At 38.6% G+C, this 16,208-nt stretch overlaps 1 protein-coding gene across 1 annotated transcript in view; it reads left to right on the top strand.

The window, feature by feature from the left end:
• Positions 1-16,208, top strand: part of LOC117300465 (sodium/potassium/calcium exchanger 4-like) — a 48,054-nt gene that overhangs the window by 12,231 nt on the left and 19,615 nt on the right. Inside the window, exons 2-4 of the mRNA XM_033784217.1 lie at positions 4,748-4,918; positions 13,448-13,524; positions 13,993-14,067. Coding sequence (XP_033640108.1) covers positions 4,748-4,918; positions 13,448-13,524; positions 13,993-14,067 — 323 coding nt within the window. The remainder of the gene's footprint in view (positions 1-4,747; positions 4,919-13,447; positions 13,525-13,992; positions 14,068-16,208) is intronic.

The following is a 16,208-nucleotide window of genomic DNA, read 5'->3' as shown; positions in this document are numbered from 1 at the left end:
TTCCCTTCTGATCTTGTGTGTGTGTTTTGAGAGTCGTGGTGTGTTGTGTCTGTTTGATGGTAGATAAGCACTTTACCACTTTCTCTCTCTGTGAGTAATGTCAATAAGATGAGAAAACTTATTGAGGTTAATTCAGTGTATTGGAGTGCTTTCTGGTTTGAACAAATAAATTTGGCTAAGCTCCTACCTTTGTGTTTAAAAGAAGCTATTTTAGTTCTCATCTCATCCCCACAAGGACTCATCAACTGATAATACACCCACAAATATAGTCACTTTTTATAATAACAAAATAAAGTAATGTTTCCTGTCTAAAAGAGTACCGTGTATGTGTTCTCAACATTCGTCGAATTCATCATTCTGCTCGTGTATTAATGGAAGTTATATTACATTCTAAAAAGCTCACATGTCAGAATTGACTCGCCCCAAAGGGCTTGACCCATTTCTGGTACAGCGTTATATCTGGAATTTGTGTCAAAATTAACCAGAAACCTGTCGAAAAGTATAGAATCTAAACTAAAATTATGACCCTGGAGTTGCAAAGTGTAAGCATAGGTTCAGCTCAGTTTAAAGGCACTGGACACTACTGGTAATAACTTAAACTATTAGCATAAACACTTGCTTGGTAAAGAACAATGAAAAGCTGTTGATTGCATAAAACATTGTGAGATACGGCTCCCTCTAAAAGTAACGTAGTTTCTGAGGAAGATATTTCTCACTCAAAGTAATAAAAATACTTGAGGCTTGAAGCCTTTTATTATAGGCATCTGAAAGCAACATTTGTGCAACAAGGGTGGTTTTTTTCATATTCGTTATTCTCTTGTACATTTTGAGTCCAAATTACCACAGATTTGTTATCTAATGCATAATGTTTGAACACACCAAGTGAGAATACTGGTCTTCGGCAATTACCAAATGTATCCAGTGCCTTTTATAATGTATGCAGGCACTCAATGATCCATGTATTCGCTGCATGGAAAAAAAAAAGAAGATGATCGATGCAAGCACGTGCAGATTCAGTATATGTGCACACATGACACACATCCTGTTGTTTTTGTAGAATGTTATTTGGTGCAAAACATAGTTCGCCAGCAGGACCTCACGTGGACCTTTAGTAGGAAGTGTCACCCCTGGGAACGATCACGCGTGTGACGCATTGTGTTATGAGACTGATGCAATGGTGTATTTTAAGAAAGCGTCTCCCATGTCTGACATCATCTCCTTTTATATAGTTTCTTAAGTCTTACAATACCAAACACTATTAACAATTTAAAAATAAATCAAAGCACGAGGAAATCATTCAATCAATCAATCAATCGTCCGCATAGACAGCAAAGGTCCGTCGCGCCGATCTCAATTATCGAAGATCAGTTTTTGCACTTTCCGTGATCCAATTGGAAATAACACAAACCTGGTAATAGTTTGCCGTTGATCAAGATACCTAACTATACATGCGATAAGTTTATTTCAATTTAAGGATTTTGGACTCACGAGATTAACAAATTGTTCCACTCATTTCTAAACAAAAAAATTATTAGGGATGTTTTCCACCCGGACCATGCTTTATGGTTGATATAGGCAAATCTGTGAACATGAACATATGTTCAATCGTGATTCACACCTTTTATAACACACAAAGAGGAAAAATGGCAAACATTAAAGCATATTGTACAAGATATACATAAATACATTTATACCAGCCAATAACCACAAAAGAGTAACAAAGAATGCTAAAGTTTCAATGGGAAGTTGAACCTGTTATAAATATTTAGTGAAGAAAACAAGCTGAAGAGACGGCCCCTGGTAACCCATGTTGCATGTAGCTCAGGTTTAACTCTGTGGTCAAATTTAATTTCTGGCTATAAAATTAAAACCCATGAGCACAGAAGCTAAACACTGTACCAAATATAGTTGAATAATAATAATACACAGGCTTTCAAAAGGCAAAGCACATTAAAACATGTTTGGCGAAAATTATATTATGTACAGTTTGTAATTAAATTCACAGAATTATACTTAGGTTTTTCAACAGCACGGAGCTTGCTGTACATACCAAGCCGCGCATAGGCGATTTTATATCTTGCTTTCCCGTACTCCTTGGGGAGAGAACCGTGGGGAGGGCATTGCTACCATTTTTTTCTAATGGGAAATTAGCACGCGAGAAAAAGGTATCCGTGACGTAGGCAATCAATGCAATTTATTTGCGCAGTTACTCCAATTTGTTAAACGGGTTAAGAAAATGTTCTCCGGTGAGACATAATTAAATCACATATTGACTAAAAGGATGTTGGTACATTTTTAGTGGTGAATTGGATGTTACGGTTAGGAGATTAGATTGTACGTTGCGTCTGGCAACCATTTGTACGGGTGAGGCATGCGAGATACCAGGCATGCAGAGCTGCTGCCCCGCCGGCCGTTGGTATGCGACATTTTTGAAATGGAATCCGTTGCACGTGGTGGATCGCCGTGAACACACGGGGGACATCGTGTTGGGATTTTAATTAGTGCACTGGAGTGCGCATCCATGGGCATTACACCATAGAATCTCTGCATGTTACGGACTCCTCAACTATGATGATAGCGAAACCCAAACTGTTTACCAAAACGGGGGAATTATCTGCAAATCAAGAATTTGTTTCCAAACTTGCTGTCTTAGCAGGCACTGGCAACAAACTGTGAATACAGTATTGTTGTCGGTCGTGACTTGATTTAATTTCGAGTAGACAGCAGTTGGAGTGTCCAACGTGTTTCTGAATTGGCTTCAGATGAAATATTTGAAGGCGGGGAAAAATCGACTTGAGTTTAAGCCTACACGTCATGGTTAAAGGCAAACCATACTGAATTTATCGATTATAATGAATTACATGTGTATGGATGGGAGTCGTTGTGCAGAATAATATTGTGATGTCAAATACACGAAAGGTGATAGACCTCACTTTTAGTAGTAACCATGGCAAGCGCACTATTCATGTTAGGTTCTATTCAAAAATTGCAAAATGTAGGCCTACTTTTGCTGTATTTCTTTACGTTTTTGTGCGATTGTTTGCAGCAAACGTTTAAGCTCAATAGAGAAATCCATTGACCCCAATATTAACTTGCTGTTACTGCTCAGATGCATCTAATGAATTATAAAGTTATTGTTCAACTGTTCATCGAACCTTCATTTTGGTCTCAGGTGTTATAACTAATAATATAAAACGTAATTTACTTTCGGTTTCGAAGAAAGACTTTTGGGAGTCGGGTTGACCGTGCGTTACATTCAAAATGGCGGTACCGTCAATGTGACGTCATCAGTGTAGGGCTAGCTCTAATTTGAAAAGCAGTATATGAATAAATGATCGATTATTTTTTTCGTTCAGGCTTGAAACTCATTCAGTCTGATACAATATAACGGGCGTAGGCTAATATAATACAATGTCTTTTGAAATGATATTTTATATCACTTTTTCAAAACTAGGCCATCGGTGACTTGCAAGTTGTAGTATTTTGTTTAAGTAAAAAGTATAATAGAAAATATAAAAACACGCACGAATAACTTTCATCTTGTGTTGTGTAAATTTGGACTTGCGCGGTTGTACAGTAGCCAACGTATCACTGAAAGTGCATAGTGTGTGAAGTGTATAACGAGCTTAAATGTCATCAGGGTGATGGAGCTATTTTCGGTATGCTGTCAAAATGTTCCAGAATATCATATGACATTTTGAAAGTTACTGGGTTGCAATACCATTACAACGCATGCACAAAACACACTGGACACTCATAATGCAGATTATACTGTAATGATACGGTAAAGGCCTCCCGGTGTGTGTTGGTTGCAGCTAATGATAAACCATGTAGTACACTGGTAGTCATTTGTCTTTTAAGAGCAAATGAATGCGTCTGACGTGAGTGACATTTTGTTTGTGTTTTCCATCTGGCGTGCCGTGTGGCATTGATGAAATGTCATTATGCGCATGATTGAGTTTTATAATTCAGTTAGCAATATTCACGAGACTCGTTGAACAAACTTTATGACGTCATCCCCACCTTTTTTAAAGTCCAGGTACCTAAATGTTTACTCGTGACCTTTTAGCATAAGCCTTCACAATAAGTTACTTATATAAAACGGAAAAACAAAATTAACAATCTTGATGATTATTACGTAGGGAACACGCTATCTATGTGTTGACGATTTATGGAACTCAATGTTCTGTTGTACGGCAGCGTGGTGCTAACTTGCTATACGCTGTCCATAATGTAGGGATTTATGATTTCTTACGGCATAATTTCCGTACTTTCTGAAATGGTGGAGATATTGTAAGGAGTTATTTTTCAGGCATGTATAGTTGCTCAGTTTCCCTCTCATTTCAGAATTTTCTCCAAAACCCCTTGAGCCTTTTGAAAGAAAGCAACCGCATATATAAGGAAGAAGTGCATATTGTGTCCATCTCGTTTTGTATTTCTGTTCCTTAATCAAGGGGGACCAATACCCAGCAGACATTTCCCGGGGAATGTTGTTCACATTTGCTCAATTCCATCCCTGTTAAGGTTTGGAGATACCACAAGTTGATTTGGTTGGATACCACAATTTTTGACGGTTGTTTATATAATAGTCCAACCATTCATATTGAGGGGTGCTGAACAAACTATAGCCACGCCAGCTCACATTCACTTATCCCTTTTTACTTCTACAGGGATTTTATCATGTTGTCATGTCAACATGGATCAGGCATTTCCACTAACTCCAGATCATTTTATCGATTCCTCACAGGTGAAGCCGAGCAAAACCTTGACATAGGAGAGGTAAATAGTCCCGTCCATGACAGCGGAGTGATCCTGCGTCGGTTAGCGTCGACGTACAGCTTAGTGGGTGAAGACGAGACGATAGACGGTGCTAACATCACCTCGAACAACACCGAGAAAGAGAATTGCACAGCTCCGAGTACGTATATATCATGGTGCCCTATAACAGCGGGTACCTTTTCACGACATAGGGTCAAAAATTATCTTCTATTACATCTATATGTCTCCTCGGGTGTAACAATTTGAAGATACCTCGACCCCTCATTTGGATCGACGCGTATACCTACTCAATATCGTACCCACATTGTAAACACACGATGCGAGACTCTGCACTCTTTCAGTTTAAAGAGGCAGTTGATGTTTCGGTAATCATTACATATCAGACCAAATGACAGCTTAAAGTGAACACGGTCCCGTTTGAGAGGCACTTTGCTCAAAGGCACAAAATGTTGCTGTTTGGATTGCTCCTTATCCTCTTTAAAAGAGCCGGTTATGCACAAGTAGTGATTTAAAAACCACTAATTTGCCTCTTGAAATACAACCAGTGGAACATGGTCTGCCATTTTGTTGAGTCACTATTTAGGTTCAACAAGCGGACTGTGTTCTGCCATGAAATTTAGTACAAACAAAAACATCTAAATTTCAATGGAGATTTTGTGAATCACTTTGTCTACATTGAAAATATCTTTCCAATCATATTTATTTCAAAACATGCGCCTTTTAAATCTCAATCCGAAGTCAACGTGTCCCTTTAAGGTTTTGGACAATTTTTGTATTATTTGGGCGTAAGTGAATGGACGTCCCAATGAGTTGTGCTCCGTCGTGACATCGTGAACCCGTATTCACGGATGCGCGTTGGACTGCTTCTGTAGTTCACGTGTACAGTTCCTATTCAAAGCGAAATAATGCCACAAAGTGTTTAACGACCATCGACGGGAATTCCCCGTCTTTGTTTGAATTATCTAGGCTTTTATTTTACTGTATCGGGAATGCCACTTGCAATGTTAACTTTGTCCAGCCAGTGAAGGTACTATCTGAAAACCCAAGTTTTCCATTGATAGGCATTTGTGTATAAGGTGTAGGCCTACTCGCCAATGGCGTGCAGCTTTTGTCACCCCCCCCCCCGGTTTGCCCCCCCCCGTTTACAGTAAAACAACAATAACAACGACTGAAATCAAGATGATTCAAAAGAGGGCGCCATCGGAACAATTTCATACACAATTCGTAGAATGGCAGGGGGCTGGAGAGGGACAGAATCCCCCCACCCGGTGGTGTCAGCATTTGAACCCAGGACGTGTGTATGCTCGCTCCATCTAGTCAGCCAACGATAAGCACTATCGTTTTAAACCTGGGGCCGATTTTACAAAGAGTTAGAACTAGCCAGGAGATAAAAAAAAACGTATGGCTAGTTGTATAGTTAGGACGAGTAACTCGTCCTGACTCGAGATAAGACTAGTAGTCTTAACTCTTTGTTAAATCCACCCACATTAAAAAGGTTTATGGGCGAAATGTTGTCGGCAAACATAAAAATGGCGAGTTGACAAGTAGATGGAAATGCATTTTAATGTCGTTCAAATATCAAGAAAGGTTTGTGACATGCGGTATTTCCCTGTGGTTTCTATCAAGTCTGTTGTTTATAATCGGTAGCTAGTTAAATCTTTTATGTGGTTTTGATTAAATTTTTTCTTTCCTTCTTTTCATCGACATGAATTGCATAGACGGTTCGATTTTTCTTCCTTTCTCTTTTCTTCTATCTTCTTACATTTAATTTCATTTTGATCTTATATCAGACGGAAGTTTTACGTTTTTTGTTCGTTGCTTGGAGACAAGCATAAAGAAAAACCACGTCAAGATACCGTAAACAAAACAGCTCACTGTGTCACGTCAATAATTCGGCCTTTGTTTTTGTACATCAGTATAACAAAAAGGAATGCAGCAGGCCACGCAGAACCTTCATTTCCTCGATGCTGGCAAAGATAAAATGAAATACTGTTTCCTCCTGAGGGATCGAGAATACTGAAGGTCACCCAGACGATAAACAAGGTTGAGCCATGGACGCTCAATTTTTGTGTACTCGTAGAAAGCAATTTCACTGCAATAAACACGACCTGCTTTTGTCGAATAACCTTCCAATTAAAATTCAATCATCACACGCAGAGTGGTGTGGGGACGGTGTTGTACACTTACGTGGCCCTAACGTCTCTATCGAGACGTCTCTATCGAGAGTAGGTAAAAACGTTTGCGTGTAGGCTATTTGCTCCTTTTTTAATCAGCGCTGATTTTTATGTACGGGTTGGTTGAAGGCCTGAGGGTTAACGTGGCACGTTCAGGACTAAATGAAATAATTTCTTAGAATCGGTGCAGCGTTTATTTTTTCCTGCATCGGATGTTATATTATTGCATCATTGAACAACTGAGGAGGGCAAATCAATTCCATTTATATTTCACATTCAAGGAAAGAACGAAACGCTTTAATAATGGATGGTCGATTCCTCAAAGAGAAATGACCACTAATTTGACCTTCTCGCGCACAAGAAAAACAAATTCTGGCCGGAGCTTCAGGCCTTTAATAACAATCGCTATTTGCGAGGTCAGCTAAAATTATACCAGTATCAGAAGGAATTTCAGAGTCTTGTGTTCAGTGAGGCGTAATCAATTTTCGTTTGAGCTCTTGTTTATGCTTCGCTGCTTCGCTCGTGCCAGTCCACTCCCCCTGCAGTTGGGTTCTTATCCACGCAGTGGTGCTACAGAGAAAAGAACGCCCGATTACATCTCACCAAAACCTGTACCAAGTGAAACCGTGTCGGCGCGTGTCCGAAATGCTCGCGCTACATTTCTCACCAGATTTAATTTGTGTTGGCGGTGTTCTGCCTGGCCGCCCCTTCCTTGTTTTTGCATTAAAAGCCCCCCTCTGTAAAGCTGACGTACTTCTCAATCTAGCCCGGAGAAATGTGAATTTCTTAGGTATCTTTGGCTTAATATTGGCACACGTTGGTCGAGCTTGACCACGATGTGATCATTGACGAACTGAAACGTAGATGTTCACCAATCGTGTTCAAACCGTATTTTCTAACACATCAATGAAGAGTCAATTAATAAACCACAAGGGAAACTGACTGAGTAAGTTTATAAATAGTGTTGGGTTTGAACTAAAACAAAATTGACTGCAGCGGGACTCGAACCCATCGTTAATTAAGACCTACAAGTTCCATACCGTCTTGAGAAGCACTACACCTTTAGTCGAAAATTATCAAGGGTGGAGTTTGCTTCTAACATTGCGAATTGTCAAAGTAGAGGAAATTAAATGGAATTAATTTAAAAAAATAACAATTCCCCTTTTGTGGCTTATTATTTGAAATGAAATTTTTAAACAGTAAGTGCAAAATCATAAAAAAAATAAGTGAAGGCTAGGGACACGTTTTCGCGCCGTTTTTTTAACTATGTCATAATATACATTCAGTTACGTCAGAAGAGAAGCGTACGCAGGGCATAGATATGGAATATAATTGTCTTCTAATGTAATTCTATATCTATAGGTCAGGGTCGGTCCCGCCTAAACGCGCCACGAGTAGCGCTTGATACATTTGACCGCTTGGTACCTTGGAGGTGGAGACGGTCATGTTCCTATATACACCCATTCTACAAAAAAAACACCGAAGTAATGCAAGTGTATTCAAGGAATGTAGACGGAATGGTTACAACAAGAAGGCACCCCTTACAATCAAGAGCAGCGGTCCGCATTGCATGATGGACAAGTCACCGTTGGCTACAATGTACATGTACACGTACAAGGGCTTGTGCAACCATAGAGCACGGAACAGACTCTACTGTGGAACACTCCATGGTCCAACCAGTATTACACGTATGCGGCAAAACCCATGGCTAAAACCCATGTATAATGGTGTACGGTCGGTATCCTTTCTAAACCGCAGCATGGAGCAGAAATCTTCCTTTTAGTGAGCCTAACTAGGAAGTTGGCTGCTCAACCCTTCACTTCTCTGTTTTACAAAATACTGCATTTTCACCGCTTATGAAAATGGATGAAAAGTAACTGTGCATTTTGAAATGTTTAGTTGAGTCACACGAGGCTTTCCGAGAAGTTTATTACCAAAATGAGACCCAATGCGAAACCTGGTCCCTGCTGTATATGGTCGACGGACTTTGGTCGACGGACTTTGGCCACCATTTCTAAAAACGTCTCAAACGTACGGTAGCTAATTATCCAGGAGGTCTTGATCAGTTTGTGGCCCCATTTTGATGGCATTTATTTCTAACTTGACTGTGACTTTAAACTTCATGTCAAGATATTCTGGTTCACGTCACACATGGGAAATCCTACTAAAAAATGGCGCAGATTTGTTGTTTGTAATAGTCGTAGAGGTAAAAACTAAGATAAAACCATAATTTTTGTCGAGGTACATTCATTGCATAATTCAATTTAACATATTTTTGATCATGTTGTAATTGTTGTTATCGTTTTGTTTAAAAACCATGAGTCTTCATACAGTCTCCTTTACAAAAACGAAAACTAGACTGAGTTAAACCACTTTGATTCGTAGACAAATTATAAAGCTTGACCCAGCTTAAAGCTCATTCCCAAGTTGGCCGTAAAGTTGACGTATTTGGGGAACTATTAATAACATAAAAACATGTATAGTGGTTTCTTATACAGTTAAGTATGATACCTACTCCTTTAACATAAGCACCATTAATAAAAATGTTTTACAAGTCGCTATGTCGCAATATGCAGCCAATCAAACCAGGAACACCGGCAGGGGCGAACCCGATCTCTATTCGCTAAGTATACAGTGGGTTCTTTTACGTGCGTTACACAAGACAAGGGGGGTCAGAGCTTAGAATAAGGCACTGGGCAGAGTTATCATGATGATCTTTCTACTTTATCTGACTGACGGAAGACCTTCATTTAAAAACAATTCCCGGTTTGACGTCATGATATCCTGCACGCAATCTAGCAGTATGTATACAAAGATAAAGCCCGATTGATGCGGTAAAAAAAATTTTAATGTCAACTTCTGCCACTTTCATTTTTAGATATAGGCCTATACAGCGTCCATTCATAAAGATAGGATTTCTATTTATAGCTGACGTATCATGTCACAACGATCAGCCACAAAATGCTTCGGTCAGTTTTTAACATGGATAATTGTTGAACTGCCCGTATCCATTGACGTCAATTCTTTATTATATGGTTTCTACTGTCACCACTGTCTTTGGATTGTTTCCTGTCACATCACAATAAACTATAAATGACGATGTTCATCCTATGGACCATTCAGCCTCCCGGCATTGCTTTGGTTGCATCATGGATCAACCTCTCAGATGCACTGATTTTGACACCAGCAATGTATTTTTATCCCAGTATGAAACTAAAGCTGAGTATGAATAAGCGGATTTTGCAGCGCTTGCCAGTCTTTGGTGCGTAATTATAGGCTAAAATATTAATTGCGGGTATGCGAGAGTATATAAATAGAACCCCATAATAACCACAACGTATACATCAATAGACCTTCAACTGTAAAGAGAGTATATCCCAATCTGTCAAGACGTATACGTCTTAAATATTCTGCGTGGCGTCTTGGGCAAAGAAAATGAAACAAAAGCTCAACCTCTTCCGTCTAATTGACGCTGAAAGAGCGGATATAGCCACCGAAGCAAAACTCAACACGGTTTTAAATATCCGCGGCTTCAGTGGATCTGTTTGCATCCTTGGTCATGGCGCTGACACTCAGGAAATTTTTTAAGTTATCCGTTTTTGCCGGCAGTTGCAAGCTTTGACCGCGAACATCTCCGTGGTTGTGCCGATAGGTTTTTAAGTGGGGACCGTTAAGTCAACACCGTTGAGGCAGCCGAAGCGAAGCTGAGTAAATCCCTGCAAAAATAACGGTTTGTTTTGGTGTGACTTCCCCTTTCTATTTTACTATGAACCCCGATCGTGTATACGGTAACATTCTACAGCGTGGACTAACTGCTCAAGATTGTCGGCGATACACAAAAACGTTACCACCTTTTGAAATGAAATTGCCATCTATATTATTGTATTTACATTTAATAGGATTGAGATGATAGCATGGTTCCAACAAAACATAGGAACACTTATTACCTTTAAATACCCTCATTATTATTTTTAAATATCAATAATTCAAATTATGGGCTTCTGTTATACAACATGGAGCTTAAGAATGATGCAAGCTGTTTGTAGGGCCTAGCTCTTTCTTTTTTGAGAAACTAGATGTAGCAATACATGTACAAGTGTGAACCAACCTAAAAATTTGGTCAAATATTGAAATGGCATGGCATACCCTGCAGGTTTATACCTTTATTTAACATTTCACACATTGGTATCTCACATTGCAATGAAGACGAGAACATATCTAGCTTATATGTATGATATGAATTCTAAATAACGTGACAGTCGTGCTGTGTGATGACATTTTTATCTGACCAGAAATGTTTATGCATTTCAAATATTTTGAATACTTGCTGTAAAAATGAGTGGGCTGCACCATGGCTGCACGCAACCACGGGTCCTTTTTACTGTTTTCATAGCTCGTCAATTATGGACGAGGGCAATGTGCGAAGAAATAATTTCCAATTTCGAGAACAAGACATGTCAGTATCAATTGTTCGGAAATATTGACTTAAAATAGGAATAGAAAGATTTCATTCAAACCTTCAAAAGAGACATATGTATTGGTGGTTTCAATGATACTAAAAACTAATATCGCCACACAGTGTGTTTTAAATTGTAAGCAAACATAAGAAAAACATCTCACCGAGGGTGCCTGTAATTCGCTTCACCGAAGGCCAAACTCTGAATGCACCGGGTATGTCGATGTTAAAGACAGTGATAACCACGATGTGATTTGATTAGCAGCAGCATTATAAAACGTTTTACTGGCAATTCAACGGCCAGCCGTGCGCTCACTTGACTACGATTGAATTAACGTTTTCCCCACTTGACGATTATACAGTTTACTGTTTGTTTCTCCCCTTCATTTCATCACACATGATCACACCAGGCCACTCTACATTGTCAGCTCGCTTGGTAGTTTAGATAGCTTAAGCAAAATCATGGAGGTATTCCTCCATGTTATCAACTGGACAGGTTTTGTAACAATAGAAGGGTGCTGTCTGTCGTTGCTTTTGTATCCTCAGTGCGTTTTGTGCGTGTGTTTTGAATTTGTAATTATGCATTCAATTAAAAGTGATACGTGGTTCTTGCTTGTTTTCTTCAAATTGCATTGTGAAGATAGTATGTTTAAAACTAGATTGTTAAAAATAGTAATGGCCTGACGTCTAGCAGAGTAACTTTTGAAAGATGGGTAACAACATAACTGTATACATGTAGTCTATTTTGACTGCTTCGCGTGCTATGGTTAAAACTACGACCCCGAGGTGATCCCCGGAACATGCCGGAACGTTCTACTTTCCCGAGGCGAAGTCGATGGAAAATGGAACAGTCTGGGGATCACCGAGAGAGTATGAGTTTTAACCATAGCACGAGTAAAAGCAGTCAATATTTGTTTTATAACACCCCAACAGACTATTTATCATCTTAGCATACGTAACGTTCGTACGCGCGTTTCAGATAAACAGATGCACAACTGATTGGGTTCGAAGTGGGTAAAAAGACGTCTGGGTACTGCACGCCGTGTGATAGTCGTCGGACTAACTATCACAAGGCAAACGATGCACTATCGTACTGTAAACGATGCACTATCACACGGCCGCCGTTTCTAGTAAAGCTAAGAAATTATCACCTGACGCGCTCTAAACCAATAAAAAGGCAGAATATTTGTAAGGGGTGTTATAAAACAGAATCAGTCTCATGGAAAGACAACTAAGATAGAGCGAGGCCGATGCACAAAGGGATGAACAATAAAGAAGGAGACAAATGGGGAAGGGCTAGTTTAACAACAAGAGGTTGAAAACACAGAAGAAATCAAAGGTGGAAAGAGGGAGAAAAAGAAATAAATTAATTAGTAAACGACAGACGACCTACAAAAATCTATCTTTTAACGATTTTGTATTTTTAATGCCATTAGTGCTTTTATAGTTTTAACTGCTTGTATAGTTCTATATTTTTATACTGTATGCCATGTTTTAATAATGTCCATCTGTAATGTCCCTTTTTGTCTCTTCGTAAATTGTGGCAACAGGAGATTAACTCGATAGTAATTTAGTTTACTTTTTTAAAATCCTTCAGGGGTGCTGCTTTTTTTGTTATTGTATTGTATGTTCTTGTTTTTGTTTTCTTACTGTTCTTATTGTCTGTGCTTGAATTTTTGCCTGTGAAATTAATAAATGAAATGAATGAAATGTAATGAAAGTACTGCGAAAGGAAAACAACAGTAAACACTCACGTACACGTAATAATGAACTAAGTCAATACAACAGATTCTGATTGCACACAGTTAATTTTCTAACCAATATTTTCTCAAATTAAAGTGTTTTTACTTTAGAGACATTTTGATTTTGTAATCGGAGATATAAGATTATCGAAGCACAAGAAAAAAATACAACACAAAACAGGAATCGTGTTAACCAAAAAACAAAATAGGGCTTCATAAAGGAGATAATTGCCCTTTGTCAAATAGTCATTATTTTAATGTGCCGTGAGTTTACCATGATTCACTTCTCTTTACAGCTATTCATGAGTTTCCGGGTGACATCTTCTCAAATGAGCAACGCGCAAAGGGTGCTGTGGTTCTTCACTTTTTGTGTGTGAGTATTCAAAAGCCAGTTGAAATACGTAACCGCCTTCTTGGTTGTTGATGAACAAAAGCTTCAACAATGAAAATCTGTTGAAACGATTGTGTAAAGTGTTACTATTGGTCATTTTTGAAACCACGTTAAGTTCAGCCTAGAATTGTAAAATATTTACTGAGCAGTGAGCATTGTTGTTGTGTCAAATTTGCTATAATAGTTACACTGCAGCATCCCACAAAAGTTGTCTTGCTTCAAGACCTGGATGTGGATATCACATGCTATCTTATGAAGATAGCAACAATTCAAAAGATTATTGACCAAATAATTTCCTTTAGTATCAGAATGCAGGATTTCTTAAGCATAACCATGTGAGTCCACAGTAAAATTTTTGGCCAATACATGAAATAATTTAATTGAAATGTGTGTTATTTTAAACTTTGAAGTGTGTTTAACTGATGTGTCTCTGTTAACATCCATGTTCAGGTGATCTACATGTTCGTTGCTCTGGCTATAGTTTGTGATGACTTTTTTGTTTCTTCACTCGAAAAGATCTGTGAGGTAAGGGTTTATGTATTTCCCACAAAAAGAGAAGATTACATCCCCAAAAATCTTGAACAGTTAAGTTTTGGGATAGGACGAGAGTTTTTAGTATTTGAAATTTAGAAAAAGAAGGAATTTACCTGCTCTGAGAAATTATGCGAAGGCAATAAACATCTCGTAAAGGGGGGCTTTATGATGCAATGAAGTATTGACGTCTGCTTACATAATTTTGTTTTCCCTTTCACAACATAACTCTTTCCAAGCAGAAACTTAAAACACACTTTTTATGTTTGTTTTTCCAACAATCTGACAATACCTAAATTTAACTTCTACTACACCGGGCCTTTGAATGGTAAACAGGAAAGTGTGCCTTACAAATGCTGTATTAATAAGTTACGTTGCCTTGGATCGCGCCAAATGGTCTATGAAAAGCGTTTGAAACATATTATTTTAAAATGGATACTAAAGATGTTTCAACATAAGAATATTATGATCCACACAAATATGCCTCGAAATTGCATGATTTTCCTTGGACGTCGTTATCTAACACGCACCATTTTGTGGAGTCAAGTTTTTGACTCCATAAAATGGCCGACCGTGTTAGTTCGCAATGGAAAACCATGCATTTTCGAGGCATGTTTGTGTTGATGGTTATATTCTACTTCATTGACCAACTCGACCAATCCAAGACAACGTGTCCCAAGGCAAAGTTCCTTTTGGTTGGTAAGTTGTTTGCAACAGCTAATTCTTTTTTCTCAGTGTTGAGGCATTCAAGTTTTTTTTTATGGAAATACAAAAATGCTGAATCTTTTCTGAAGCTACCTCCTATGTCTTGGAGAGACAAGCTTTGCCCAACAATTGATAGAAGCTGGCAGGTGCTGCCTACCCGATCCACATGATGACATTTCGGATAAGAAATTTGAAAATTGAATTTTCAATGTCGCAGGCACGTCAAGCTAACCTTCATAGTGTGACCAAAAAATAGTCAATCGATCGACCCAGAGGGTCGTGTTATATTTTGCGATTTATAATTTAGGGACCTATGTAGATCAGAAAAAAATACATTTTTGTATCTGAATCTTAAGATTTATAATGCACCGTGTCTGAATATCAAATTCGGTGCAGCTTATAAATACAGGTTTTATGAGGCGAAGCAACCATAGGAGACTTGTAATTTTTTCGCCCGCTTTCATGAGGACCCCCTCTCTTGCAAAATTGAACTTTACCTTTGATGATCAAAACACACAGCAAAAAAATAGGCTGGACGCAGATTTTTCACAAAACCAAATGGCTACAGTTACTTTTGTACAAACCATTGGTTCTTGCAATTTCTTGAATGCTTGGACAAAATGAACAGGAAAGCCGTCGCAAATTCATGAGTACATTGTGTTCCTTCCAACTCAGGAAGACGTCTCATTTCTATCATCAGTCTGACGATCTCTGGAAATGAACATCGATATTGATCTATTGTGTCTCTAATGTGACCCTTCATACTCCCCCCCCCCCCCCCAACCACCCACTCCAACCAAAGAAGAGCAAAAGAGGAAATGAGCAGGATCAATGGGTGATATCTTATATGGTGTTACCATAGCAACATTAGCAACAAAACACCTGCTCTAACACAGCATCCTTCTTCCTATGGCTAAAGCTGCAAATCACAGAATTGATTTTAAGTGGGTTTTTTTTCGTTTGCAAATATTCATTTCATTCTTTATTTTTCGTCTTTTTGTAGGCATACCATAACGTTTTCTTTTTGAAACTCAGATCAAGCGAGATTTTTCATTTGTATGGAAATGCTCAATTTTTTCCCACATGTTTCGCAAAAAAAAGGGGAAAATACGAATGACAAAATGATGAAAAAATATAATCCCACCCTCCGGAAAGGGGACAAACACTCCGACAGCAACAGGGGAAAAAATATCAACACAACATTTCTAGGCAGGATGTTTTGAAAGTTGTTGACACACATTCCATGAAATGTTTCCATTAATGTGTATTCTATTCTATTCTAATCTATATACAAATACAATATGCTGAGTCCCTCCAAACCCGTGTTTCTAAAGTGATTGTATCGCATTGTATTTATTGAATCACGGACCTTACATTTTTCAGAAAAACTATATAAGAGCATGATAAGAGTAGCCTTGCCTTTTTCATGT

The sequence above is a fragment of the Asterias rubens genome, chromosome 1 (genome assembly GCF_902459465.1).
Source record: "Asterias rubens chromosome 1, eAstRub1.3, whole genome shotgun sequence".
Classification (NCBI taxonomy): Eukaryota; Metazoa; Echinodermata; class Asteroidea; order Forcipulatida; family Asteriidae; genus Asterias; species Asterias rubens.
This window is presented reverse-complemented; position numbering and strand designations above follow the sequence as displayed.